Source organism: Littorina saxatilis, linkage group LG3, assembly GCF_037325665.1.
Source record: "Littorina saxatilis isolate snail1 linkage group LG3, US_GU_Lsax_2.0, whole genome shotgun sequence".
In the NCBI taxonomy this organism is placed as follows: Eukaryota; Metazoa; Mollusca; class Gastropoda; order Littorinimorpha; family Littorinidae; genus Littorina; species Littorina saxatilis.
In genome coordinates this window covers 54,948,349-54,973,348 of record NC_090247.1, presented here as the reverse complement: position 1 = coordinate 54,973,348, position 25,000 = coordinate 54,948,349, and the positions used below count along the sequence as shown (strand labels likewise).

The 25,000-nt window shown below is 42.8% G+C and overlaps 2 protein-coding genes across 2 annotated transcripts in view; both read right to left on the bottom strand.

The window, feature by feature from the left end:
* Positions 1–25,000, bottom strand: part of LOC138962701 (uncharacterized) — a 223,453-nt gene that overhangs the window by 4,594 nt on the left and 193,859 nt on the right. The window lies entirely within an intron of this gene.
* LOC138960946 (fap1 adhesin-like) overlaps positions 10,813–25,000 on the bottom strand; it is a 15,481-nt gene continuing 1,293 nt past the window's right edge. Inside the window, exons 2-9 of the mRNA XM_070332575.1 lie at positions 18,963–24,941; positions 18,595–18,710; positions 18,091–18,127; positions 17,574–17,656; positions 17,147–17,180; positions 16,602–16,696; positions 14,459–14,522; positions 10,813–14,155 (exon numbers count right to left, since the gene is read on the bottom strand). Of these exons, the coding sequence (XP_070188676.1) occupies positions 13,947–14,155; positions 14,459–14,522; positions 16,602–16,696; positions 17,147–17,180; positions 17,574–17,656; positions 18,091–18,127; positions 18,595–18,710; positions 18,963–24,840 (6,516 nt within the window). The 5' untranslated portion in view covers positions 24,841–24,941 and the 3' untranslated portion in view covers positions 10,813–13,946. The remainder of the gene's footprint in view (positions 14,156–14,458; positions 14,523–16,601; positions 16,697–17,146; positions 17,181–17,573; positions 17,657–18,090; positions 18,128–18,594; positions 18,711–18,962; positions 24,942–25,000) is intronic.

The window sequence follows — 25,000 nt, the reverse complement described above, 5'->3', positions numbered from 1 at the left end:
GTTTTTGTACCAGAAATGCGGGAGGTTTCCAGAGGTATTTGACAAACGGTCACTTCCTCCGGCTAGCCAATTTTGATCGCCTGTTCAGGATGTCTGCTGGACTGCGTTCATTGTTTATGTTAAATCCTTACCCACAACGACGTTACATTTCGGGACTAATTTCCGTCACTTTATGGTTTGCAGATTCTCCCAAGGAGTGTCATGTTTAAATGGATCGAATTCTTCTCGGCTGGCTGGCGGCTAAACAGAGACCGCATCTGTGGAAAGAAATAGACACATTTCCATTCGAGTGAAACCTTTCGACCGTCATTATCTAATGTTCCCTGGCAAGTGTACGAAATGGGACTTACTGTTTTCTGTGCACTGAATCGGGATCCGCATCTGAAAGAACGGAAACAAAACTTTAGACGTTGAATTTGAATCATACATAAGTGTGCAAGGAGACAAATACGCGGAAGGACAGATACAAGCAAGCTGCTTAAGTACTTTTTTTTTGTAATCACAGGGTCAGGTTAGTAGATAGAGACAAACATTCAAAGCTTGATCTACATAGACCTAAAGGGCTTAACATCCTCCCCATTTGAGGAGGCGGTATTTTCTTCAATAAAAGGCCGTTTTCTTTCTCCTGAAAGCTTGTCTTCTTCCTCCCGAAATGAACAAAACTTGTTACAATTACAACTGTTTCACTCAAAGCTATGCCAAGAATACACCAGATTACATAGATTTAGTTCAAAATTTTTTTCTCAAGTTTTGACAATTTCCCGGGGGGGGGGGAGAGGTGTGGGTGTGTATGACGGGGTCAGGCCCATTTGCTTTCCTTCATCACTCCGATAGGTTTGTCTTCACACACTGTAAAACACACCATTTTGCACCATTTCAAACCCTGGTAGAGTGTTCTTTATTACCGTTTCCTGTGTGGGTTGCACGGGAAGAAGCGATGCTGGCAGCTGCAGGTCATCATTGCCTCTTGGTACAGAAGTAGAGTGAGCAGATTCGTGTGTCCACAAAACGCCGCTCACCACACCATCTGAAAGCAACAAGAAGTACAAATACCAGAGGATATACTGTGTGTGTGTGTGAGTGTGTGTGTGTGTGTGTGTGTGTGTGTATTTGTGTGGTGTGTGTGTGTGTGTGTTTTGGCGGGAGGTTCGTGAATTTGTGGGGTATTTTTGTGTGGGGAGGGGGAGGCGAGGGAGTTTGTTTTTATCGTGTTTGTTTTTGTTACGCCGGTTAAATAATTAGTTTATGCAGGTATCTTTAAAGCCAAACCTAATTGCGTGTTAAATCAAAGTTCCATAAGTGTAAAAACATCTACGCAATGGTTAGTTTAAATGTCTTACCATTCACGGAACACGTGTTGCTTGAGTCAGGCGAAGGAGCAGACTGAGGACGGTCTTCCGACAGTCCAGACACAGAATCACTTGTATCGGGTTGGTTGTGCACAAGCCTTCCTGTGGGAGAACTCTGCAAGCATGCTTCGTCGTCGCTTGACTCGCCGTGTTGGTCGGCGTGCTTTTTCTGACCTGTTTTCTTCTTTTTCTTTCTTGGGTTGCATTTTTCCTCAATTCTGCGATCGGGATGATCGTCTCCTCTTCCTCCTCCTCCTCCTCCTCCTCCTCCTGCCCCTCCTCCTCCTCCTGCCCCTCCTCCACCGCCTCCTCCTGCTCCGCCTCCTCCTCCACCCCCATCAGACCCACCAGACGCACCCCCTTGAGATCCTTCATCTCTACCGCCAGATTGACTATTCTCTCCTCCGCCATTTTGTTCGGAGTTGCCACTGCTGGAAGAGCCTCCGTCGTGCCCAGAACCATCAGTTTCGTTTGATTTGCCTCCCCCCTCATCTCGACAACATCCGTCCTCCCTGTGGTGAAGATTGACCACGGGATCTTGGTTAGGATCGCCAGCGATGGACGGGTCGCTTCCGCTACCGTCGAGGCCAGAATCGAGTTCCGCATCTGAGCTGTCTCCCTTATCTTCGTTGTCTGGTTTGTTAGAATGCATGTCTTCGCTGAGATCTCCTATGCAGACGATTTGAAGTAACTTGGCGGCATTGTTGTTGACGTTTTCCACATTGGTTTCAAACAACATGTTTATGTCTGAACTTGTGTGGCCTTCACAATCAGACGACTTATGATATGACGAACTTTCTCCAAGAACGTTCTGAAGTTCATGTTGCATCTGCTCTGGCCTTATACAGTCGCTTGCGCATATTCCGCGGCCTCTGACACAATGATCGTTCTTTCGGTCCCGGTCTTTTTCTTCTTCCGTGCACAAAGGTCGAGGGATGATGATATCGGCCTCCTCCTCCTTTGATGTCTGAAAGCCTATTCTGTTCTGCATAGAATCTGATATGATGGGAGTATCCGTGTTTTTCACTATGTCGGACATGGTGTCTACTGTTTAGAACGAAGGACGATTGTCGTTATATCTGTGGAAACGCCTGGAACCTACAACAACAACAAATACAGGACATTATAGTTTGATTTTTTAAACTGACTAGTGAAATGTTTGAATACCATGGGAGTGGAAAGTCAGGAGAAACCAAGAAAGACAACTCGAGGGAACTTGTGCTCAGCACTCCACATAACAGTTACTTTTCTTGCTGAAGTGGTTCTTGTAACTGTAGTTGTAGTGCTTGGTGGTGGTGGTGGAGGTGGTGGTGGTGGTGGTGGTGGTGATACGTGGTGTGTGTGTGTGTGTGTGTCAGTGTGTGTGTGTGTGTGTGTGTGTGTGTGTGTGTGTGTGTGTGTGTGTGTGTGTGTGTGTGTGTGCGAGCGTGAGCGCGTAATTGTGTGTGCGTATGTGTATCAGAGTGTGTGTGTTTTGTATGTGTGTGTGTGTGTGTGTGTGTCTGTGTGTGTGTGTGTGTCCACTAAACTAGACAGACTATTGACTTTTGATGTTATCAACAGTTGTGTAAGCATGACTCGTGTGCTTTTGCTCGCCATGATCATGGCCAAGCGTTGAACATTCATCCTTCCGAAGATATACTTCTTATTAATTTTCCCGGTGAAATGTACCAAGTACTGCTTTGAAAAGTAACGTTAATATTTCATTGTAATATTTAGAGCAGTTGGTGTTTCGCGTTTGCTGCATGAGAACCCGAAAGAACTCGTTTATTGGAATGTATATTATTGCATCGTGAGTTTTGTATCCATTGATTTCTAAACGGACACTAGTGGGCGGGGATGTAGCTCAGTCGGTAGCGCGCTGGATTTGTATTCAGTTGGCCGCTGTCAGCGTGAGTTCGATCCCAGGTTCGGCGGAAATTTATTTCAGAGTCAACTTTGTGTGCAGACTCTCTTCGGTGTCCGAACCCTCCCCCCGTGTACACTACATTGGGTGTGCACGTTAAAGATCCCACGATTGACAAAAGGGTCTTTCCTGGCAAAATTGCTTAGGCACAGTTAATAATTGTCTACGTATACCCGTGTGACTTGGAATAATAGGCCGTGAAAGGTAAATATGCGCCGAAATGGCTGCAATCTACTGGCCGTATAAAATTTCATCTCACACGGCATCACTGCAGAGCGCCTAGAACTGTACCCACGGAATATGCGCGATATAAGCCTCATTGATTGACTGATTGATTCTTTGAAATCTATTCATCAAAGTATCTCACATTTTAAAAAAAACCCACTGTTATGGTAAATCCTAGGCAGATCGTTGTTGTTGTTGTTGTTGTTGTTGTTGTTGTTGTTGTTGTTGTTGTTGTTGTTGGTGTTGTTGGTGTTGTTGTTGTTGTTTTCATTCGGGGAGGGGAGAAGGACTGTGCCTTTAAACGCTCATAGCGAGCTCCAAGGTCGACACCTCAGTCGATTTGAAAGGGAACACGGCAAGCATGGTCACAGAGCTTGAGTTTCGCAAAGTCACACAAGCATAAAGTCGACACGTGAATGAGGTCAATATTATACCATGTTTGTTAAAGGGAGATTGTGTGCCTGTGAGTTACTGCGAAGCCTGTCATTCCTGAAAATAAACCCGTTTCTCAGGGCCCGCCTTTTTTCCAGAAAGAGACTATACCACCGCGTATTTTGAATTGTAACAGCTTCATCGAGTCTTGCTGGTTTACATCATAATCAGTTCTAACCCTGCAAGGTAACTGAGGATTGTTTCAAAGTGACTATTGGATTACCAAACTGCCAACTGATTGGTCTGAAGAGTATGTTTTTCAGTAGAAGAAAACAAACGTCACGAAAACATCGGGAATGAAGGTAAACTAATATCATATAATATGTTGTGATCTCAGCAAGTTTAAAGACATGGACCTACTCATTCTATATAGTACGACGATTTGCATCAACATGACTTGTGTTTTAAGCTTCGCGAAGCGGCTCAACAACTACATGCTATTAGAAGCGTCAAGCTATACGCTGACATCAAAGTTTGCTGAGAAATACTGATCACCTTGGCAGTCCATGGATATTTTAGATTGTTGTTGGTAACCGTTGTTGGGGTTGTTTTTTTACGCTTGACTGCATAACTTGTTTTTATGAGTGTACTGACGTAAATAAATACTTTGGCGAATAGCACAGTGAGAGACCATGAAGGTTTTCTTTCTCAACGTCTTCTGTTTCATGTTTCTCTGAAGGGCGCGGGGCGTTTCCTGTTACAAAATTGGATAGTAGACGAACTTAACTTCGGACATGACTCTTTCGGTTGTGTGGAAAAGTTTGCCTCAATAAAAGCAAGAGTATTCAATCTTGTTCAAATCAAAATAAAGATTCTTTATACTGACCACAAATATTCAAAATCGCATTGTGCCAATTTTGTTTAAGTCACACTATATAATGTTGTGTTATCTTTTTAAGTAAGCAATACTAAAATAGCAAGAAGCTACTCCGTTTCAGTTTTGCTAATGTATTCAACAGCGTGCGTCGGATAAAAAGCGGTCATTTTATTGCACAAACTGTAGGTTATTTATATACATTCAATATGAAATGGTAAATTCTCAATATTGACTGTCATTTCTGGTTAATTGTTGTTGTGGTTGTTGAAATTGTTGTTGTCGCTATACCGGTCCTTGAAACTGTTCAAGACAAAACAGGAAGCGACCGCAGTGTCCGAAGTCTGTGCATTTAAACACACACACACACACACACACACACACACACACACACACACTCACACACACACACTCACTCACACAATAGTACTATGAATGTGAATACAATATTGTACAAACCAAGATATAGGCTAACCTTATACATGTGCAAGCATCAGTCAACCAAATAAGTGAATATATACAAGACAAAGTTGCAATCAAACAGTAGGCTATTTGAAAGATCATCTCTCCATAATCAGGGATACCGAAAATTTATTAACGTCTGGCCAAGAAAGGTAGTGGGTCCAATCGCTTAATTGACTTTGAGTTTCCATATAATAGTACAATTATATCGTCTGACCTACATAGCAGGGTAGTTCAACCTAATGTACAAGCGGAAGAAAACACTTGAGGTTGGGACAATAAAAGTGTCGCGGTATGAGGTTTCCCTAGCGGCAGTTTGTCCTACTGACACAAATCATAGTATTGTTTGTTGCCACAGGAATGAGAACAAGGTCGGGTGTGTGTGTGTGTGGGGTGTGTGTGTGTGTGTGTGTGTGTGTGTGTGTGTGTGTGTGTGTGTGTGTGTGTGTGTGTGTTCTTTCTTTATTTGGTGTTTAACGTCGTTTTCAACCACGAAGGTTATATCGCGACGGGGAAAGGGGGAAGATGGGATAGAGCCACTTGTCAATTGTTTCTTGTTCCCAAAAGCACTAATGAAAAATTTGCTCCAGGGGCTTGCAACGTAGTACAATATATTACCTTACTGGGAGAATGCAAGTTTCCAGTACATTTCTTACATACTGCTTGACTAAAATCTTTACACAAATTGACTATATTCTATACAAGAAACACTTAACAAGGGTAAAAGGAGAAACAGAATCCGTTAGTCGCCTCTTACGACATGCTGGGGAGCATCGGGTAAATTCTTCCCCCTAAGGGGGGTTGTGTGTGTGTGTGTGTGTGTGTGTGTGTGTGTGTGTGTATCTGTCTGTGTGTCGGTAGGTCTGTCTGTATGACTATGACTATCTGCCTGTCTGCCTGTTTGTGTATACCGTACGTGTGTGTCTGTGTTTTCATTTCTTTTTGTTTTTGTTTTTGTTGCCTTACTTACAGCAATAAAGATAAAATCAAAATCAATTCAAATAGTATGTCGTTGTCTCCAGACGCTTTCTTATTGCTCACACAGGCTAACACTGGCTAAAACTAAGATTTGTACCTTATTCTACATATGCAAAAAGCCTGTGCAAAAAACGTGTAGTTATTTACGTTAACACACACGCAGCCCATACCATGGATGTGTTGTATAGACTGTTACTCCCTTTAAAGACACCCCCTCCCCCTTCAAGACTCGATCTTACGGTCGTTTTATCAGTCAGACATTCTGTTCGCCTCTGCTACTTTACCTCCATTTTAAGACTCCCTCTACATCATTTTCTCGGGGGGGGGGGGGGGTTATTTGGTCTCAAGAAGGAGGTTCTAAAGCAGATAATCACTTTTCGCTTATTCCGCCGTTTACCCTCAGTTGCGTGCCTGTGGCTAATTATTTTGTCAAGACCGTCCCTAGTTCCAGTGTTCAATACCTTCAAATAATTATATATAAAGTTAAACGAAAACTGTACCTTTATGAGCTGAAGAGAAAAGAGTCACAAATCACCCCTAGGCATAATGGTAAGGTCACGTGTGATGGTTTATGTCCACGTGTAGCTTAGTTAAGCTTGCAAAACGCTGGCTCTCGTATCAGCCCAGTATGCAACAGTCCGAAGATATTTTAAGCGGTGACTCGAAAAAGAACTCGGATCCACGGTCGAGTAAACGGAACTATTTTTATGTACAATTATCGTATGAATAATGCACTTGGCTTACGCTCATGGTTACGCTCATGGTTACGTTCGCGCTTTGTCAGCACACGCACATGCTTACTCAAACTGTCCTCACGACAAAAGTGCGCGTTATTTATCATGCATTTCTGAAAACGTATAAGTCTATCTACGAAGCTCCGGGACATACAACCGGACAAGACTTTTTCACTTTTGTTCACTTTTTGAACAAGATTGACATTTTTAGTTGGGGTACTTTTTGTTGACTTCAGTTGTATCAAATGCGAAAATCTGTAAATGCAACAATTTTTAGAAAACACTAAAGAAATTGTTAGTCCTTTTTGTTATTCCTCATACTTCATTCTTTCTCGTTCCTTCCTCACGCTATTCAGTTTCAACTACAAGTGTACGCAGATCGGAGAGGATTCTCTTTTGAAATCCGAATGCACACTGAAGTATTGATGACATCGGCCTCCTAATCGGAAGGTCGTGAGTTCAAATCCCGGCCGCGGCCGATGTCTTATCCACCAGGCCACTGCGCCCGTCGAAATATCGGTGTTTTCTGACATTAGTTCTTTACTACTTGCAAATGACCCTTACGGCTAACAGAGACTCGTTGAGCGTGCATCAATCCGCCTCGTCAGCAGGTGTTCAAGTAGATGTCCAGTGTTCATCGAGAACTGAACACCGGTAATCTGAGCTACCCGGCCCAGAAGTTGTTTCATTGTAAACCCACTTTAATTGAATTACAATTGTCATTCCACCTCCGCGACAACCTGTGTCTGGTCTGTCTGAAAACACCTCCGCGTGACGGGTTTTGCTGCCAGCGCGGTGAAGATAAAGAGGGAACATTTTCTCTGCCCGCGCGGCAGCAAGCAGGATGTCTCTGAACTGATTCATCAATACTTCAGTGTGCATTCGGATTCAAAAGAGAATTCTATCCGATCTGCGTACACTTGTAGTTGAAACTGGATAGCGTGAGGAAGGAACGAGAAAGAATGAAGTATGAGGAATAACAAAAAGGACTAACATTTCTTTAGTGTTTATAAAAAATTGTTGCATTTACAAAAGTTAACCTTCGCCGGCACTCGTGGGTCCGTGCGGACCCAGAAGGGTGTTTGATTGCAAATATCTCTTAAACGAGTTGGAATTTTTTAATGAGCTTTTAGAAATGCCTCAGACACCCAACAAGCTATCATCTCCTAAAAGCTCATTAAATTTCAGTGATAATTAATTAATTAATTAATGGTCAAATTTAGACTACACACGGAAGCATTCGTGGGGACGTGCGGACCCATACTTTTCAAAGAAGGAAAAGCGTGTATACCCTTCCGAGGCATTCGTGGGGCCGTGCAGACCCATACTTCTCAAAGAAGGAAAAGCGTGTATACCCTTCCGAGGCACTCGTGGGTCCGTGCGGACCCATACTTCTCAAAGAAGGAAAATTGTGCTAACCCTTCCGTGGCACTCGTGGGGCCATGCAGACCCATAATATTTTAATTGTTCCAAATACCGTGTATAATTAATTAATTATCACTGAAATTTAATGAGCTTTTAGGAGATGATAGCTTTTTAGGTGTCTGAGGCATTTCTAAAAGCTCATTAAAGAATTCCAACTCGTTTAGGAGATATTTGCAATCAAGCACCCTTCTGGGTCCGCACGGACCCACGAGTGCGTCCGTGTGTAGTCGATAACGAGTGCCGGCGAAGGTTAACCATCGTTCCACACGTGTGCATATCATGTAAATGAGGTCGAGTCTAACTTCAGTTTGGCAGGGACCTCCGAAAGTAGTTTTCCACTTCTCAGGATGACCAAGTCACCAAAGTTTCGAATTCATTACAGCATGAACACTGGCGTAAATTTTCTTTGCATGTCAAGACATGAGGACAAAAATGGAACGTTTACCCTTTTTTTTCAAAGCCAGTGATAATCGCCGAGTGCCTCTCAGAACATGCTGCGGTCATGCATGACTAGGCATCGCTGTAGCATAGCAATCATCAAGAAAATGTCAAGCGTTTACATGAATAGCAAATTTACACCAGTGGTCATACTGTAGTTGTTGATGTTGGTACGGTTGCTTTTTTCTCAGTCCATCAACCGCGCGGACCATGCATGAGAACGCCTGCACTGCCCTGAACACATCCAATGTATTCAATGAAGTCTAGGCAGATCCTTGCGTCTGGCCGGCTTAACGGCTGTTTCTCACTCGTTGTGCGAATATCAGCCGAGTCACAGGACTTATATAATGCATCTAATTACAACAAAGTGTCTATGATAATACCACTGTTTTAAAAATAATGGATATATTTTTAAATCACTGAGATGACTGTAAAGTACATCCGTACTAGGTCACGTAGTTTCGATTTTTGTTAACAGCGCGGAGTGCGGATATTAGTCGGGTTACAGGACGTTTACATGAGTCACTTTAAGGACGTAAACACGGCAAATCGCAACGCAATGTCAGTCCTGCACTGACTTGTTCTAGTACAACCGTACTCGGTTGTAGTTTCGTTCTAGTACAACCGTACTCGGTTGTAGTTTCGCTTTTCGTAAACTGTGCGTAGAGAAGATATATCAACACAGACACGTCGAAGTCGTTGGTAACCCCCCAGAGCCCATAAATTTGACATTACTTTCTTGTGTGTGCGTGTATGTGTGTGTGATCGCGTATATCTCTCTGTGTGTCGGTGTGTGTTTTCTAATGTGTGTGCGTGCGTGTCTTTGTTATTGCGTGCGTGTGTGTGTGTGTGTGAATGTGTGTGTGTGTGTGTGTGTGTGTGTTGTGATTATGATCATAAAGAAGATTAAGACTTATTTTCTGAACCGTGATTGACACACAACTGCCATTATCTGTCTTTTTGTTTGTTTGTTTGTTTAACGCCCAGCCGACCACGAAGGGCCATATCAGGGCGGTGCTGCTTTGACATATAACGTGCGCCACACACAAGACAGAAGTCGCAGCACAGGCTTCATGTCTCACCCAGTCACATTATTCTGACACCGGACCAACCAGTCCTAGCACTAACCCCATAATGCCAGACGCCAGGCGGAGCAGCCACTAGATTGCCAATTTTTAAGTCTTAGGTATGACCAGGCCGGGGTTCGAACCCACGACCTCCCGATCACGGGGCGGACGCCTTACCACTAGTTGATCAGGAACCAGAAGCAAATCGTGTCAGTACTATTCAGTACAAGAAAACTGTTACACTGCAAAGAAATTCATTGACTCTAGTTTACACAAAGCATCATACTCAGTGCTACTATATGACTGACTGACTGACTGACATTTTTATCAACAAAAAAAGCTCTCAGCTGCTGAATGGAAAGACAAGTAAGAAACGTAGTGTTCCATTTTATGTCTTGGCGTAATATTTTGTGTGTCTTTACTAGCTCTCTGCTTGCTTTCTAACACAATCGTAAACAGCAGATTGTGTAGTTTGCATAGATTCATTAACGTGCAAAGGGAGAGCATCAGGAAGTGTTATAGGCACGCATGTGTGTGTTTAAATTCACAATGGAACCTGCTGCTTGGTTTTTTTTTCTTCAGAAAATCGCTAAACTTTCATAATGCAGCTAGCAGATTAAGATTTTGATATCTGTCGCTTCTGCGGTGCAAGTGAAACAAACTGCAACATAATCACTGCATTAAACCTGGCATATTAACGTAACAATAAACTTGTAACAATACATTCGCCACTAATGGACAATACCATGCAGATAGATACACAACTCACAAAAATGAATGTACAATCGTCATTGAACAACTTGAACACACACACACACACACACACACACACACACACACACACACACACACACACACACGCACACACACACACACACACACACGCACGCACACGCACACACACACACACACACACACACACACACACTTATGAATGACACTTAATCAAAAACAAAAACAATGAAGGAAAGAAAAACACCAATGAAAATACACTTGTACTATTAATCCAAAATCAGCCTATAAACAATCATTCCAATTATAAAAAAGTGAAAACTTGATTTCATCTTGCTTAGCATTGATTTTTAAAACTCAAATTTGCAATGTAACTGTGTACCCAAAGTAGTCTATATTTACACTTTCACGGGAAACCTAACTACTCAAAACAACACAGCAATTACTGGAGACAAATGTCAAATATGAATTGACATTTTCATTATATAATATTGAATTATAGCAGCGCTTTCTTTTTGTTACTCAAAGAGCCTGTCAATATACCCACTACATACACACGGTACACATGCTTGTGCTATTTCAGACAACTAGAAAATACCAAAACCATGCAATACATCCTGTACCTATGATGGAAATCAAGAAAGAATTCACAGTTCTAATTCATATCCTAAATTCAGACAGGAATACTCCAAAATAAGTGTAAGAATCAAGTCAAAACGATGTAAATGGGCACGACATGAACATACTGATCACAAATTAACCAACTTTATGTGAAACAAGCGAAGCAGCATCCGATCTTGTTGCAGGATCATATGAACAAAATTAGTAGGTCTACATTGATGAAATATACACACATCTGTCAGTCTACATGAGCAAAAATATACACAATATAAAATATATTAACAATATCATAATACGAAGTAAACTACTACATGATATATATCATGCATAATACGTATGTATACAAGACGTAGTATATTGTGTACAGTATAACAAACAGTTGCAAATTTGTTTGTGAAAAAATCACAAAAACATTCATCTCGAAATGAGAAACCATATTGTACGTGCTTCTGCAATTTAACTTTATCATATATGCACCACCAAATGCTTATTACTCGTTTGTCTGTGTCACCGGAAATAATACCAAGAGGGCGCAGTAAGTAAAAATGTCAAGAAGAGTATCTTCTTTGTTGTACCTATCTTTTTATCTGTTCGACCCAAACAGGTTCAAAAGAAAGATACATATATGTCAAAGAAAACTAGAATTAAAACTAAACACAACTCTGAATAAAAAGGCAAACCATGAAACAGTCAGCACAAATGTAGATAGCCACTTTGGTTTTTTTAAAACAGAACCCTATTTAGAGCAAAAAGCTCACATACAATATCAAGACGAAAACGCCAACAAAAGAAAATAATTCCTGGGACAAGAGGGTTGCTTGTTTTCCAGCCCCTTCATCTCTTTGGGAGCAAGTATTATAATTATATAACATGCTAAATGATACAATTAGAAAAAAATCAAAAAATCACATGAAGTGCCACAATAAACCTACATGTTTGTGTAAACTACTATTTAGCAACGACAGTTATACGGCCACATATTTCTTTCAAATTACATAATATCCAGAAAATCAAAATATAGTTCATGATTCAAATACATGTTCCAAATGCAAACAGAAGCAACCCAAAACGAAAGTCGGAATCAAGTCAAAAAGATATGAATGAAAAGGAAATATAACCATTCGAATGAAGTAATATAATTATGTACATACCGAGAAATGTTAACTACATCTATCCACTAATCAAAATACATACAGCAACTTAAAATCAGTTTTTAAAAATGTATGTTATTATTTTGACAGTAAAGCAACATCCTATGTACAGCTAAATAACACTTGTACAACATTAAAGCGGACAGCAAAAAAAACAAAAAACAGTTTCCATGCCAAGAGGGATGCTTGTTATCCACTTCACGTCTGTATGAGAAAGTATACAATAAAAATATTACGATCACTCAAAGTGGTACAAACAACCTGGATCTTTGTGTTAACTAATCACTGACAACGGCTGTTATATAGCCACATCTTACAAAAAACGTAAATAAAATAAAATGAAATAGATATAATAAAACAAAACAGAATCTCAAACGATATATAGTTTTGTTTTTTGTTTTCAGTTACCCATACTCAGTGTCTCCTTGATTTCTGTGAAACAGTAGGTCCCACGATTTATGCAATTAAAAACGGACTAATATATAAAACTTTGTATGTTCTTAATATTCATATTTGGATCAAGGCTGGTTACAAGAATTACGAATTACAAGAACAAGACTCCCTAGACAATACTGGTCAAATATTATGTACAAATAATGGTGTATAACACAACGATAGTCAACATTTTGGGCAAGCTGTATAAATGTGTATGCAATGAATCAGCTGGTTTGACTGTGTTATTGAAACGAAAATGCAAATATTAAACCGGCTCATATCCTTGTTAAGATTACTCCGTGAACAAACGTATGGCCGCTTTATTGCGAAGGTAGTCAACGAAGACAACCCAAGACCAACTAAGCAGATTTGTCCTTGTTAGGCCCCCCCAAAAAAATAGTCTGTTTACCGACCCTATTTTTTTCGCGCGACCCTAGACTTTTTTTTTTGGCATTTGGGGAAAAAAAAATCTTGTTTTTGTTTGCAAAATAACGTAAAAAATATGGGTTTTTTGGGGGGGAAAAAAAAATCCCGACCTACGGACCCTATTTTTTGGGCCTATGTTACCGTAAACAGACCTATTTTTGGGGGGGCCTTAATTAATCAAGTGATGGTACAGTTTCAAAGTAAACGCACCCATACGGTTACATTCATGTTAAATGTAGAAAAAGCATGTCACAATATTACTTTTGACCAGGAGTGGTTGTGCATCCGTCAACTTCGACACAAATCTACACTTTCGCAGACAGACCGAATGTCCACAGTGAAGATTAAAGTCAGTGTATCGATGGACAGCACGAATATAAACTTGGTGTTAAATTCGCATATATATCAGAAGAGGTCGTGAAGAAACATTATTCCCATAGTTATGCCAATGAAATCACGTAATTATTCTCGTGTACACACATAAATCAACAACAACAACAATAACAACAACAACAACACACAGGTTGCCATTTATCAATAACAACAACAACAACACACACACAGGTTGCCATTTATCTGACAGTTAATTTCAAGTAAAAAGCCACAGAGCGTTCAAAATATAATTACCAACAGTTCCTAGCATGTCGCCAAGAAATAATTAAATCAGATAAGAACAATGTCTCAAAGATGTGGTGCTTTTTCTCAAAGAAAATGCAGCCAAAAACAGTTCACCTCTAAACGCCCACAGGATTTATAGGGAAAACTGAACTCTGTATTTTCCTGTGATTTGACGACTGCAAATGGTGCAGAGGTCAATCCCGAATGAACACCGAAAGCACAAGACATGCTCGCATGGCATCAGGACCACGTCGAATTCGTTTTCGCGGCAGAGTAGACATGAAAATCTCCCCATCAGCCGCTCATTTTCCGCCTCAAGGTCAGCAAACACCGAGAGGAGCCCTGTCAAACAGAGGAATCATATTGTACTGAATCATATGTACTGAATCATATTACAGAATCTTTTTGAACAGAATCATAGTGTACAGAAATATTTTGTACAGCAACATATTGTTCAGAACCTCATTGTATAAAATAGTATTGTGCAGATCGAACCATATTGAACAGAACAATATAGTTGTTTTGTACAGAATTATTTAAGCAATAAGACCACACACACACACACACACACACACACACACACACACACACACACACACGCGCGCGCGCACACGCGCACACACACACACACACACACACACTTACCAGATTCGTTAGTATCCTGGTCGACCAAACACACTTGTTCCCTTCTGAACGTCAACGTTGCAGCCTGCAATGGTACCAATGCGCTCTGAGATCAGTCATTATTGAAATTAAACAGTATGTGAGAGCGGCTCCAAAAGAGACAAAGAGAGCAAGAGAGAGGGGACAGAGAGAGAGAAGGAGAGACAAAGAGAATGAAAGAGAGAGAGAGAGGGAGAGATATTGTATTTTCAAACAACTTTCAAGACGTGTATAAAACTTTAAAACAGACACGCACGCACGCACACACACACACACACACACACACACACACACACACACACACACCACATACACACACATACCACACACACACATACACCACACACACACACACACACACACCACACACACACCACACACACACACACACACACCAGGGTGCACACACACCACACAAACACACACACACACACACTCTCACACACACACACACGCGCACGCACGCAAGTATTAGTCAACAGGGCATTTCCATTTCGTCTCAATTCGCCTCGTAGTCTGGTTGATCTGGCTTGTGAGAGAAAGTGGCCTCAAGTGCCAAGTGTATCTGTGGTAGTTGGCAACTATTTTTCCCATCCTTGTCTAAATCTGTAAATTACGGATTTAGTTCACGCGTCAGTGCTGAATTATTTCATGACAAGGACAAGTGGACTACTTTTTTCAAGGGCAGGTTGCACACTATATGTAGAAAAGGCTTTCTTAGTTTTTCTATTTGAGAGAACAACATAGGCACTTGCATGCCTAAGCGGTTCCAAAGAACAATCCTCGAATCACTGATTTGCTGGTCTAAGCGCTAGAAAGAAAAAGGAAAACAGCATTCACGTCATAACTGCTGATGCTGCACTTACCTTAAAGAGACTTTCGGATGATGATGAAGAACAAAACAATATTTGTGTTTGTCAGTTTTCTGCACCACATCTAGCGCAGTACTAGTTATAAAACATTCACAGTACAAAAATCGTATATATACGTAGCACTACGTTTGGTTCCCCATTGTACACATCAGATCAGGTCTTTTGCCCCATTGAAAAAGAATGAACAGATTTGTTTGCTGACAGCCCCGTACCCCTCTGCACATTTTTCTGTAACTTTGAGAAATTTTAAGTGTAATTTCAACAAACTTGGGTGCTGAAACCCTTTGCTCAACATTTTCACACACAAAAAGAGAGATAGAATTTATCTCGATTCTTGTTGGTTTGTGGTTGTTGCTTGTTTTGTCATTTACGTGGAGGTTTTTTTTAGTGTGTTTTGAGGAAGTGGTGGTGAGGAGTTGGGGGTGTGGAGGGTTGTTGGGGGGAGGCCGGGGGAGTTGCATTTTGTTCAGTATCCTTTGCTCTAGTCCGTCGTTAAGAACTCGATCGTCTCGTAAAACACAATAACATACCAGGTTTATGTGTGCGCTGTGCGCAATAGAGTGTTGTCATGTATTTGACACGAAAACCTAAAATGTGTACACGGACACTATCCCCAGTCATGCAAGCACCCAAAATCACAATATACATGTAAAATAAAAACCGTTTACAAGAATCCACCCAACACAACGATAAAGAGAAGCTCACTGCATTACGTTCGCCGATTAACACATTTGTCAGTCTAGCAAAAGACTAGCACTCTGCACGTAAAGCAGCTCTGCTGAAGATGTCTGGTAAGTGTCCATGTGGAATGATGCTCGCCCCAGCTAATGAATAGCCTGGACGTATCTTTGGTGGTTAAAACCCCTTGACTGCCTTAAGACGGGTATACCCGTCCTGTGCCTGTGCATCCGCAGCGCCTTAGGACGGGTAAAACCGTCTTCTCTGTTCAGGAATTTTCCAGAAATGCTGCGTCACTGCTGACACACAATGGCTTAGTAGGATACCTCATTCTCATGACTAAATAATTATAACTGGTGACCCGATTTTGTGTTATTACATCTGGCAGTGAAAGGGTGAAGGAAAGGAATGTTCCATTCACGTTTCTAGGGGGAGGTATGTCGTTTGATTCGTGTTTTACGTTATTCCAGAAACTTTGCAGGCAGAGATCTCTATCTTTTTAAAACTCTCAGGACAGTGAAATATAAGCAAGAGAGCGAAGGGCAGCATTGCAAGTGGTGTAGTTTCTTGCTTACGGGCGCTCGTTGTTGCAGACGTGTGTAGTTCTGTCTGCTAAAGACTTCGATGTCGTGGTCGTTGTTTGTCTCAGGTAAGCAGCCAGCGTAACTGTCTGCGGTAGTGCAACAGAACATGTGAATATGCATATTGTCTTCACAAAGCAAGTCTTACTCATTTCTAGTTTAAAAATATTCTATTCATTCACCTCAAATCAGAGTTAACACTTTTCTGACAATGAGCCCCAAAGTCAGTAAGAAAAAAAACATTCATTGTGTTCTTACTGTCTATTTCGCTCGCTTTTTTCGATGCCTTTTCCCCCTTGGCCTAATTTCAATACTTTCTTGCTTTTACCCTTGCTATTTACATTCTACTGCGTTATTTACGTAGAGATGAATCAACATCATCTTAACGATCAGTTTGGAGTGCATACCATGTTTTTTGTTTTGACTAATCTAACTCTTTTCTTTGCCCAACGGTTCGTTTCAGATAGTAGACCATTTGCAACTGTGTGAAGTGTGCATGTAATACTTCAAAGTTGTCTTTCTTTCAAACCGGACTTTACCTTCACATTGCACTGACAGCGGCAGTTCAGCTACCTGTAACAGTATTACATAATTGCAGCAGAAATTGCTTTCTACTCTTTCAGAAATAAACTGACACGTCTGTCTGTCTGTCTGTCTGTCTGTCTGTCTGTCGGTCGGTCTGTATAGTCTATGTCTCTCGCTGTTTGTCCGTCCGCCTCTCTCTCTCTCTCTCTCTCTCTCTCTCTCTCTCTCTCTCTCTCTCTCTCTCTCTCTCTCTCTCTCTCTCTCTCTCTCTCTCTCTCTCTCTCACACACACACATACATACACACTATCACACACACTATAACACACACACACACACACACACACACACACACACACACATACACACACACACACACACACACACTGTCACACACACACTATCACACACACGCACACATTCACACACTCACACTGCTTACATCTTCCGCATGTCGCTGATGTGTCTGCAGTTGTGTGGGGACCTGCACCACTACGGCTTCCTGTGTGGCGCTTTCATGGTGGCCTGTAAAAATACTCCATTAAATGTTGTCATACAACGCCTTGTGTATTGTCATGGAGATCCTGCCTTTTAATCAAACAAGTTATGAATAGGTCAAACAGGCCACATTTAAGTGTATAAGTCCTGTGTGCCCCTCCGCCCCCCCCCCCCCCCCCCACCATCCCCCGCCCACCCCCTCCAAACATTCTTCTTTGTTGCACCCTGCCTTTGATTGATTTTGTTCGCATATGTACGTGCTCCTTCTAAAGACTTTCTTTAGGTTTTTCGCTTTGGGAAAAGTCGCTTCTGTTTGACCATCATGGAATGTCTCTTACATAAAAGTTTGTTTGCCACGTGCACAAGAGCGAGTGTTATTATCTCATTTGTCATCTAGGGAAAAGCATCTCTCCTTAATACATGTTTGACATTTGTATTTCTCATGGCGAGCAACAGCTTACCTTCTTGTTGTGTATGGTTCGAGTTTTTTCCATAAGCCTGAAAAAGTTTCAATAGTGTTGATATTTGAAAGGCTTCAATATCAACAATCGGAAATACATATCAAAGACAGAGCTAGAGAGGAAGAATAAAAAGCAGTATGTTGTTTTTGAGTATCGCCATAACAGTTCTGTGACTATGCCGTCTTGTGTTTGTTTGTTTGTTTGTTTATTTGTTTGTTTATTTGGTTGGTTGGTTGTTTGTCTGTCTGTTTTGTTTTTTTGTAATGTTTTTATTCGTTCGTTCGTTCGTTCGTTCGTTCGTTCGTTCGTTCGTTCGTTCGTTCGTTCGTTCGTTCGTTTATTTGATTGTTGTTTGATTGTTCAGTGACTATACCTTCTTTTGTGTGTTTGAATTTTTTTTTTGTATGTTAGTTAGATTGTTTGTTTGTTTGTTTGTTTGTTTGTTTGTTTATACCTGTGCACAATGACTACACAAATGTTGTTTATGTACAGTATCCTTCTTACCTCATCAGGTGGGAAGAAGCGTTGTTGATAACAAGGTTCATTGATGTTCCTTGGTGGTATATTTCGCTTATCTTCTTCTTCGTGCATCCATTCGTGTTTGGTTTGCTGACAAAAACCTGGTGGGAAAAGTATCGACATTACAGGGTTTGCAATTGCAACACCGACTACACAGTGCAGTGCAATCTTACCATAAATAACCTACACATCAAGCTACTCTGTAAACGAACTTGTTCTGCTCTTGATGTCGGAGGTCTGTATCTGCCTTGACGTGCATGCACGAGTATTTTCTTTTCCTTATTCACATTTCAATATATGACACTACTCTGATTTGCTTATCTAAATCTGAAAGTGTCATCACACAAAATTACCTTGTGGTTCTTCGTTCCTCCCATCTCTGTTCAGCGCTTCGTTGGGTTGGTAGCTCCTATTAATAAAGGCCGGCGGCTCATGGACAAGGTCGCTTTCCGGCAGATTCATGTTTGCGGCTATCCCGCCATGTTCACGAAGGACACGACCAGCAAATCGTTGGTCAGTGGTTCGATGACAGTGCTGAGATTCTTCGTTGGAATCATCGTCGTATGTCAAGTGTGCGGGTCTGCTCGTGGTAGAAGAGAGTGTGGTGGGTCCCTTAATTTTTCTGCTGCTCGTTTTGACGCTGTGTGCTCCCTGTTCAATACCGTGTGTTCCCTCTCTAATGCCAGCTGCACCGCTTCCATTGTTGCAGGTATTCCCCATTGTGCCAGCCACTTGGGTACTCTTCTTGCTGGTCAATGCTTTGGCCACAGACTCTTTCAAATCAGAGGCGCCTGTCGGTTGTTCGGTATTGGTCATTTTGTCTCTGTCATTGATGTCTTCCCGTTCGTCATTTGTCTGCTTATCTTGTCTACTGAACGCAGTGCTGTCATGTCTGTCTTCGATGCTGTCAACCTTCTCGTCTAGCTGTAAGCCATTAGAACCTCTTCCGTCACCGCTACACTGTCCGGCGTTCAAGCCACAGGTCTGACCGACGTCAGAAACCCTAACCCGGTTCACACTAACATCAGGAACTTTACCATCGCTATCAAACCCATTGTTCCGTTTTCCTCTGATACCTCTACTTCCACTACCGCCAGTGCTTGCATTTTCGGTTTTATCACGACCGCGTGTGGTTTGGTCTTCTGATGGTTGTTTACCCTGGCATTCTGTGGCAGAGACTGCATGACTTGTATCAGGCTGGCCTGGGTCCGTGTTGAGAGGTGGTCTTGAAGCATTGCGTTGTCTAACAAGGTTTTCTCGGTTTTCTGCAGCATCTCTGTTCTGTCCTGTTTCCGCGGTCCTGCTTTCACAAGACATTTTTGCAGGGTTTAGACCTTTTTCACTGTTGTCCAGAACAGATCTTTTGTGTTTAATAATGTTATCTTGTTCACTGGTTTTTACATTTTCATTGTCTTCTGTACCTTTTTTCTGTGCTTCATTTTTGCTTTTCTGGTGATTATTCTTGTTATTTCTGGTTTCAACTGTTTTGCTGTCCTTATCATGCTTCGTTTTCTTATTTTGACTTCCACTCTTCTTATCCTGTAAGTTCTTGTGTTTATTGCCCTCACTATTGTTGCTATTGCTATTGGGATCCTTACCGGTATTGCAACCATTGTCATCTCGGTCATGGCTTGTTGTTGCAATTTTTGATTTGTTCTTATCTGTCTGTGTTTTACTAACACTACCGTGTCTGGAATCGCTGTCTGAATCATTTTTGACTATGTTGTTCTCACCCTCTTTGGTCTTACTGACCCATTCTGTTTGTGTATTTTTCTTGTTAATTTCTTTAGTTTCTCTGCCTTGTCCACTAAATTCGGTGTCTTTGCAATCACCCTCTTTTTGTTTTCTGTTATCTGGGGCTTGAAAAACGTTGCCATTATAAATGTTTCCATTATTGCTTTTTCGGCTCACACGAACAGTAGCACTACCCTGACTTTGGTCAACATTGCCAATCTGATCTAGTTCACCACGCTCATTCTGGCCATGGTCAACACGCTCCTTCTTCTGGCCTTGGTCAACACGTTTATTCTGACCTTGGTCAACACGTTTATTCTGACCTTGGTCAACACGCTCATTCTGGCCTTGGTCAACACGCTCATTCTGGCCATAGTCAACACGCTCCTTCTGGCCTTGGTCAACACTACCTTTCTGGCCTTGGTCATTACACTCGTTCTGACCTTGGTCAACACGCTCATTCTGGCCTTGGTCAACACTACCTTTCTGGCCTTGGTCAACACGCTCATTCTGGCCGTGGTCAACACGCTCCTTCTGGCCTTGGTCAACACGTTTATTCTGACCTTGGTCAACACGTTTATTCTTGCCTTGGTCAACACGCTCATTTTGGCCTTGGTCAACGCTACAATTCTGGCCTTGGTCAACACGCTCATTCGGGCCTTGGTCAACACTACCTTTCTGGCCTTGGCCAACACGCTCATTCCAGCCTTGGTCAACACGCTCATTCTGGCCTTGGTCAACAATACCTTTCTGGCCTTGGTCAACACGCTCATTCTGACCTTGGTCAACACTACCTTTCTGGCTTTGGTCAACACTACCTTTCTGGCCTTGGTCAACACGCTCATTCTGACCTTGGTCATCACTACTTTTCTGGCCTTGGTCAACACGCTTATACTGGCCTTGAACAACACTATTTTTCTGGCCTTGGTCAACACACTCATTCTGGCCGTGGTCAACACGCTCATACTGGCCTTGGTCAACACGCTCATTCTGGCCTTGGTCAACACTACCATTCTGGCCTTGGTCAACACTACCTTTCTGGCCTTGCTCAACACGCTCATTCTGACCTTGGTCAACACGCTCATTCTGACCTTGGTCAACACTACCTTTCTGGCCTTGGTCAACACACTTATTCTGACCTTGGTCAACACGGTCATTCTGGCCTTGGTCAACACGACCTTTCTGGCCTTGGTCAACACTACCATTCTGGCCTTGGTCAATACGTTCATTCTGGCCTTGGTCAACACTACTTTTCTGGTCTTGGTCAACACTACCTTTCTGGCCTTGGTCAGCACTAGCTTTTGGGCCTTGGTCAACACTACCTTTCTGGCCTTGGTCAACACACTCGTTCTGACCTTGGTCAACACGCTCATTCTGACCTTGGTCAACACTACCTTTCTGGCCGTGGTCAACACTACCATTCTGGCCTTGGTCAACACGCTTATTCTGGCCTTGGTCAACACGCTCATTCTGGCCTTGGTCAACACTAACTTTCTGTCCCTGGTCATCACTACCTTTTTGGCCTTGGTCAACACGCTTATACTGGCCTTGAACAACACTACCTTTCTTGCCTTGGTCAACACTACCTTTCTCTCCTTGGTCAACACTACCTTTCTGGCCTAGGTCAACACGCTCATTCTGGCCATGGTCAACACGCTCCTTCCGGTCTTGGTCAACACGCTCATTTTGACCTTGGTCAACACTACCTTTCTTGCCTTGGTCAACACGCTCATTCTGGCCTTGGTCATCAGTACCTTTCTGGTCTTGGTCAACACGCTCAACACTATCTTTCTGGCCTGGGTCAACACGCTCATTCTGGCCTTGGTCAGCACTACCTTTCTGGCCTTGGTCAACACGCTCATACTGGCCTTGGACAACACTACCTTTCTTGCCTTGGTCAACACTACCTTTCTTGCCTTGGTCAACACGCTCATTCTGGCCTTGGTCAACACGCTCATTCTGGCCATGGTCAACACACTCGTTCTGGCCTTGGTCAACACGCTCATTTTGACCTTGGTCAACAGTACCTTTCTTGCCTTGGTCAACACGCTCATTCTGGCCTTGGCCATCAGTACCTTTCTGGCCTTGGTCAACACGCTCATTCTGGCCGTGGTCAACACTACCTTTCTTGCCTTGGTCAACACTACCTTTCTGGCCTGGGTCAACACGCTCATTCTGGCCATAGTCAACACGCTCATTCTGGCCTTGGTCAACACGCTCATTCTGGCTGTGGTCAACACGACCTTTCTGGCTTTGGTCAACACTACCTTTCTGGCCTTGGTCAACACACTCGTTCTGACCTTGGTCAACACGTTTATTCTTGCCTTGGTCAACACGCTCATTTTGGCCTTGCTCAACACGCTCATTCTGACCTTGGTCAACACGCTCATTCTGACCTTGGTCAACACTACCTTTCTGGCCTTGGTCAACACTACCTTTCTGGCCTTGGTCAACATGCTCATTCTGACCTTGGTTAACACTACTTATCTGGCCTTGGTGAACACGCTCATTCTGGCCGTGGTCAACACGCTCATTCTGACCTTGGTCAACACGCTCATTCTGGCCGTGGTCAACACGCTCAATCTGGCCTTGGTCAACACGCTCATTCTGGCATTGGTCAGCATTGCCTTTCTGGCCATGGTCAACATTCTTAGCCTGACCTTGATTAGAACTGCCAATCCCATTGTGTTCACCATTGCCAATTTGACATTGCTCATCGCCACTCTCATCCTGACCTTGGTCACCACTGTCATCTTGACCATGGTCACCACGGTCACCCTGACCTTGGTTACCACTATCACCTTCACCATGGTCACCACTGTCATCTTGATCTTGGTCACCACTATCACCTTGACCATGGTCACCACGGTCACCCTGACCTTGGTCACCACGGTCACCCTGACCTTGGTCACCGCTGTCACCTTGACCTTGGTCACCACGGTCACCCTGACCTTGGTCACCACTGTCACCTTGACCTTGGTCACTGCTGTCACCTTGACCCTGGTCACCACGGTCACCCTGACCTTGGTCACCACTGTCACCTTGACCTTGGTCACCACTGTTATCTTGACCTTGGTCACTACTGTCACCATGACCTTGGTCACCACTGTTACCTTGACCTTGGTCGCCACTGTTACCCTGACCTTGTTCACCACTGTTACCCTGACCTGGGTCACCACTGTCACCCTGATGTTTGTCACTACAGGCACCTTGACCTGGAATTGAAACTTGACCTTGGTCGCCATTGCCAATCTCACATTTGCCAGCCTGACCTTGATCGCCATTTTCACCCTGACATTGATCAAATCTAGTTGTTTGAGCTTGGTCACTATTGTTATCCTGATCTCTGTCACCAGTCTCATTTTGACCTTGGTCACCAAAGCCAGGGTCACCACTGTAATCTTGAACCGGGTTATCATTGTCATGCTTCACTTTTTCAAAATGTGTGCCCTGAACTTGCTCATAACGACTACCACGGCTTTGATCACCAAGGCCACCCTGATATATTTCACAATAGCTCGCTCGACCGCTCTCAACAGCACGACCCTGGCAATCTTTAACGAATAGAGGTGCACTGCCAGCTTCATCAATTGCAGTCTGACTGTCCTTTTTTCCTTGTCCGTAGTCAGTCACCTTCATGTCAGTTCTGTCTACGTCAGTGTCTGTGTCAGTGTCGTTGTTGACAGGTGCTCTGAATATGATGTTGTTGCTCAGTTCATCGCCAGCCTCTCCTGCGCTTGCATAGGGTCCTTCAGCTTGCATCCATTCATCAATTTTCTGTACCGGTGACTTTGTGTCTTGACCGCACTCACGTGAGCCAACACTGGAACTGTCTTTGATGCTTGACAACTGACCATCCATCAGGTTGCGCATTTCTGTTTTCTCGACATTCGTGTCTGGCTTTGCTAATCCTTCCCGGCAGTGTTCAACGTAATTCACCGATGTTCTGTTTGGGTCCCTCATCTTGCTCGTATTACTTTCTTTGTTGTGGAAAGATGTACAAATAAAGTCGTCCATCATTCGAATTCTCTGCGTCGTTTGGTCAATCAGTGTGTCACTGGGAGGGTCGGCGAACTCCATTTCTTCCAGTACCCGTTCGTCTTTGTCCTTTGTAGCATCGTCGCAGATCGACAGTAAGAATGTTCTTCTTTGTCCTTGTCCAGTTATCCTTGCTTTGTTGTCTTCGACTTCTCCATAGACGGATGTGCCCTCATCGATATACTCGTTTGGCTCAAGTATTTTCTCAGAATTATCTGTTTCGATACCGTGAAAATGTGACCGAAAAGCATTTGTCTCGTTTTGGTTCTGAGGCACGGGGTGAAGGAGCTCTTCACTGCAAGCCGACGGAAGGAAGAGTTCGGTTGTCTTGCTTTGCGTCACCACAATACTTGTTGCGGTTTCGGTTGTCTTTGCTAGTACAGTAACAGATCGTTCCTCGTTTTTGAAGATAACGCAGTGCTTCATACACCCGTCTCTTTCCGTTTCTGTTTTTAACATGATGGCTGCTCCCCAAATTACTCACACTCAAATTGAGTCCTATTTATTCATACTGTCAATGCAAGCTTCAGAAGTTCTAAACCCTTGAGAATCGTTGAAATCTGAAAATTAAATGAAACATGAGGTCCCTTCATCGCCACATCTCTATGTGCTTTGACTA